This window comes from Pteronotus mesoamericanus, unplaced genomic scaffold, assembly GCF_021234165.1.
Source record: "Pteronotus mesoamericanus isolate MK-2021 breed Mesoamerican mustached bat unplaced genomic scaffold, CSHL_Meso_final contig_116, whole genome shotgun sequence".
Lineage (NCBI taxonomy): Eukaryota > Metazoa > Chordata > Mammalia > Chiroptera > Mormoopidae > Pteronotus > Pteronotus mesoamericanus.
The window spans coordinates 34544486-34549839 of record NW_026555027.1 but is presented as its reverse complement, the minus strand read 5'-3'; the positions used below and the strand labels follow the sequence as shown (position 1 = coordinate 34549839).

Here is a 5354-nt window from a genome sequence, read left to right as displayed (position 1 = left end):
TCACGCTCTGTTCTCACCACGTGCGTGTGTGTGCGCGCGCGCGCGTGTGTCCCAGCCTCCCTTCCCCACTGCTCCCCGCCCCAGGCTCTCAGTGTCACCTTCTGCCTCAGCTTCTGCTTCTCACTTCCCTCTCTTTCCTCAACAAGCTTTCCTGCGCGCCCGCTCCTCCCTCGCCCTCTCTGGCGCCTAAGGCGACCTTCCGGGGGACCAGCGCGGTCCAGCTTCTCAGCATTCCAGAGCCAGTGAAGTCGAGCCGGCAGCATGTGGAACGCGACGATGATCGAGGAGCCGGGGCCCAACCTCACTCTGCCGGACCTGGGCTGGGACGCTCCCCCCGACAACGACTCGCGGACAGACGAGCTGCTGCCCCTCTTTCCTGCGCCGCTGTTGGCCGGCGTCACCGCCACCTGCGTGGCGCTCTTCGTGGTGGGCATCGCGGGCAACCTGCTCACCATGCTGGTGGTGTCGCGCTTCCGCGAGCTGCGCACCACCACCAACCTCTACCTGTCCAGCATGGCCTTCTCCGACTTACTCATCTTCCTTTGCATGCCCCTGGACCTCGTCCGCCTCTGGCAGTACCGGCCCTGGAACTTCGGCGACCTGCTCTGCAAACTCTTCCAGTTCGTCAGCGAGAGCTGCACCTACGCCACGGTGCTCACCATCACCGCGCTTAGCGTCGAGCGCTACTTCGCGATCTGCTTTCCGCTGCGGGCCAAGGTGGTGGTCACCAAAGGCCGGGTGAAGCTGGTCATCCTGGTCATCTGGGCCGTGGCTTTCTGCAGCGCCGGGCCCATCTTCGTGCTGGTCGGCGTGGAGCACGAGAACGGCACGGACCCTCGGGACACCAACGAGTGCCGCGCCACCGAGTTCGCCGTGAGCTCCGGACTGCTCACCGTCATGGTGTGGGTGTCCAGCGTCTTCTTCTTCCTGCCCGTCTTCTGCCTCACTGTGCTCTACAGCCTCATCGGCAGGAAGCTGTGGCGCAGGCGGCGCGGCGAGGCCGCGGTGGCCGCCTCGCTCAGGGACCAGAACCACCACAAGCAGACCGTGAAAATGCTGGGTGCGTCTGCGCGCGTCCTCAGCTCTCTCTCCCGGTACCCTCCTCTCCCCGACCGTCTCCCCTTCTCCCCGAGTGTCTGCCTCTCTTTCCTGCTTCTCTCCGTCTCTCTCGCGGTGTCTTCAATTTCTCTCTCTCCTGTTTCTGACTTGAACTCCTTCTTGGGTCTCCTAGATTTTCTGCCGTGTGTGGGCGTCCCTGTCTCTCTAGGACTGAAAAAAAGAACACAAAACTTTCTTGCTCCTGTTTTTATCTGTATCTCCTTTCCTTCCTCCCTCCTTCCCTCCCCCTCCCTCTTTCTCCCTGTCTTCCTCGCTCCCTCCCTTTCTGCTCCCCCCTCCCAATTTGGTCACAGTCTCGACTCTCTTTAGGTCTCTTTGTGTCTCTTTCTTCTTGGCTTTCCTTTCTCTCTTTCGTGGACAAATGCCTCACCCATGCACTTCCCTAAAATGAGTTTTTAATATCATCCCAGAAACTTTGCTTCAAGATTGAGATATTTTATAAAAGTCCTTGTGATCTTTACATGTTAAAGGTCAGGTGGAGCTTCCTGCCTCTAAGAGAATTCGTGGATATCTAAGTTTTGCTAAGAAAAGCAGGCATTAAATCAGGGACATATTCAGTGGTAAATTTAACCAAAAAAACGCAATCCATTTGGATAATTCTGTCGGAAATGGTTCATTTTTCTTTCAGTATTGTGATTTGCTTTGTGCCCTGCATTTTTTTTTAAATCAAATAATCAAATCAGTTCTGTTTACCTTGCTGATGTTGGTACAGCTTTGTAAGGAAGTCAGTGACAAATCAGTTCTGGAGTCTTCACTTCTTTTCATGATTACACATCTTTCCAGGTAGAAAAGACTGGTAATCTAGGGTACGCTAGGACAGGCAGGATTCCAGCATGAGAAAGAGAGACGTTAATGGAAGCAGACAGGACTTGCTGTCACTCCGCAAATGATCCTGTGGGGGACATTTGGGTGCAGGGTCACGGCTGGAGTCTGCTGAATGTGTACTGTATGAATTCAGCTTCTTTAAGTGTGTGTGTTTGGTGCAAGTAATGCCACATGTCTTCACATCCAAGAAGAATATTAATTCTATTTGCTTTTTCAGAACTAAAGTCTACACGCTTAATCATTTGGATGTTGTAGTCAATACGGGGTGGGGCAAAAGTAGGTTTACAGTTGTGAGTATGCCAAACAGTTTATTCTTGTATCGTTATTTATGAATTATTGTATTATTATCCATACAAACAACTGTAAGCCCACTTTTGGCCCACCCTGTGTTTTACACTTACAGAGTGGGCAAAAGTAGATTTACAGTTATAATGCAAATAATACAATAGTTAATGAATAATAATACAAAATAAACTTTCACGTATTCATAACTGCAAACCTACTTTTGCCCACCCTTGTATGTGTAATTTTACAATTCTTGAACTCCCTCCTGTATATTAGCATGATCGTTTATTCAAAGAATGCCCCAAATTGTCACTTTGTAGACAAGTAATTCTCATGATATGGCTAATAGATTGTAAACCTGCTGGTGCACTCGGGGGGCTCTAACATTCACGTGGCTACTGTGGCAGTCAGTTGCTACTATGCAACTTAGTTTTAGAGAATAATTTAAATAATTTCCTTCATTTTTCTTTTCAGCCAATAGTCATCCTCATTAGGGTCTCAGCACCAATGTTAGTTTGTTAGTTTTCTTTTGCCTTAACAATTTGAAGGGAATCACTAAAGTAGTATAAGGACTAAAATATTTATCTTCTTTTTTCCTCTGATTTCTGAATTTTAAAAACTTAATCTAGAAATGCAGAGGTCTTGAAAAAAGGGGTAACATGATGCCTTGAATGGATGATGATTAATGTTATCACATGGGCAAAATGAAGATTTGGATGAATGATAATTAATGTTGGTTGGTTTTATGGGCTTTTACACCTTACTGATGTCTATTGTAGGATACTTCTTAGTGGTTCCCAGTCCTAAGTGCATATTCAGTCCTCTGTGAAATTTTAAAAAGAAAAAAACAGATGTTCTAGCCTCCTAACTAGAGATTTTAATTTAATGAGCCTATCTCACATCCAAGGGCTCTGTGCCCCAGGGAACACTGATTCCCGGCCACAGTGGAGTATAACCAGTTTCTCTAACATGTGTTTGGTTGTGTCTCATGCATATAAAGTGGTGAATTATTGTGAATAACTAGTCTAATCAGTTGAGTCAATATGGCAAACCAATCACAAAGTCACTCAAAATGTTATTAATAGAAATGACTGGGAAGCTCTGTAAAAATGGTTGAAGTGTTGCTCCAGACAGACTCCATCTTGGTAAAAATATAGGAATGAGAAAGAGCAGAACATTATGTTTCTCTAAAGTTAGTGGTCACACCATATATAATCAAAGCAAAACTACGTCTTCCAAATAAAACGTGATAGTCTGTGCCATTTCTTGAACTGATGCTCACTCTCCCATTGTTCTTTTAGCTGTCGTGGTGTTTGCTTTCATCCTCTGCTGGCTGCCCTTCCATGTAGGGAGATACTTATTTTCCAAGTCTTTCGAGATTGGCTCCATGGAGATTGCTCAGATCAGCCAATACTGCAACCTCGTGTCCTTTGTCCTCTTCTACCTCAGCGCTGCCATCAACCCCATTCTGTACAACATCATGTCCAAGAAGTACCGAGTGGCGGTGTTCAAACTTCTTGGATTTGAACCTTTCTCCCAGAGAAAGCTCTCCACCCTGAAGGATGAAAGCTCTCGGGCCTGGACAGAATCTAGTATTAACACAAGACCAAGCACATCACTGAGCAAAGTCATTGCTTATTATTCTACACTGGAAGCCATAGCACAGCAGAACTTGGGAGGAAGTTGAAAATTAACTTTGGGGTTTGGGACAGATAGGTCTGGAAACAGGTGGGGGGAAAAAAAGATAGAATCTGTAGTGTGTGAGAAGTTTAATTTGATTGCCACACTCATCAGTGCTCTCATACACTGTTTCTGCAGATTCACTGCCTGTGATTTTGCATTCTACTGTTGGTGCTAGCAAGGGCTTAGCAATTTGGAGAAAGAAGAAGGCGCAAAGAAGGCAGTTAGTGCACTTCTTACTTAATAAATACTCATCTGAATTACTTTTTCATAATAACAAAAATGTGATTGAAAGAATGACATTGAAATTGAGAATTTAAAACATGACTTTTTAAAACCAGCAGTTTTCATATAGTCTAGATCAGTGCTGTCCACAAGAAATATAGTGCAAGGTACCAAAGTAATCAATGTAAAAATTATTAATGATAATTTTACATTTTTAATACAAAGTCCTTGAAATCTGGTTTGTTTTTTACATTTACAGTACACCTTAATTTGGACAGTAAGGTTTCATCAGTAATACTTGATGAATTATTGATGAGTAAATACTGTACTTACATTTCATAAAATTTGCAGGTAAAAAAGTAGATTCATAAACCGAAGATGTCCAAACACATGTAAAAGTTTTCCAATAAATAAGACTACTATAATTTTTTAAATATAAAATTGATTAAAATTAAAAATTCAGTTCTTCAAGTATTCAATGGTCAAATGTGGCTAGTCATTACAATACTATATATTGGATAGTTCAGTTCAAGAGTATATGTAAAATTATTATTAATCTTATAGTATTTTTAAAAATTAATGTTCATTTCCTAAAATGTTTTAATTGTGAAATAAACATCGCAGAGTTTTAGCATGGTGCCTCCCGCAAATCACACCTAAATGCTCTATTCATGTGTGGAAGGAAATAAATATGAAATAAAAGATGTATTTTTTAATTAAGTTGAATTGTATGTGATAATATTCAGGAAATGAAACTTAATACAACTTATAGAAAATCATAAACTGCCTTATTTGGCTTAACAAAAATACTTAAACCAACAATAAGGCTTTGATTTGTGAATGAAGGAATAATTTATGACTTACTCTGGAAAGCTTACAGGAACTAAATGAACATAGAAATTTTTCAAATGTTGAAAAATTCATAATCTCTTAAATGCTACTGCTTAGTGATATTCTTTAATCTTATAACTATTCACTTTGAAATGCTTATGCCATGTTATGAATCCAAATTAGTTTCGCTCTTCACATCCTACTGCTTCTCTGATAGATTTGTTTGCTTGGATTTCCAGTCTCTTTCTTAATCATAAAAATGAATTATTACATACCTTCAACTAAATATTGTACATTTTGATTATAAATCTAAAGTTCCTTGTATAATCAACTCTACATATTAAATATATTATTCCAAAAATGATTTCTTCATAGTCCTATGCAATACT

General features: G+C 42.2%; 1 protein-coding gene across 1 annotated transcript; it reads left to right on the top strand.

Annotated features, from left to right (window-relative positions):
• The first annotated feature begins 261 nt into the window (after window positions 1-261).
• Window positions 262-3965, top strand: GHSR (growth hormone secretagogue receptor). Its single transcript, XM_054577037.1, has 2 exons — window positions 262-1060; window positions 3531-3965. The coding sequence occupies exons 1-2, from the start codon at window positions 262-264 to the stop codon at window positions 3914-3916; spliced, it is 1185 nt and encodes a 394-aa protein (XP_054433012.1). The 3' UTR covers window positions 3917-3965.
• The last annotated feature ends 1389 nt before the right edge of the window (window positions 3966-5354 follow it).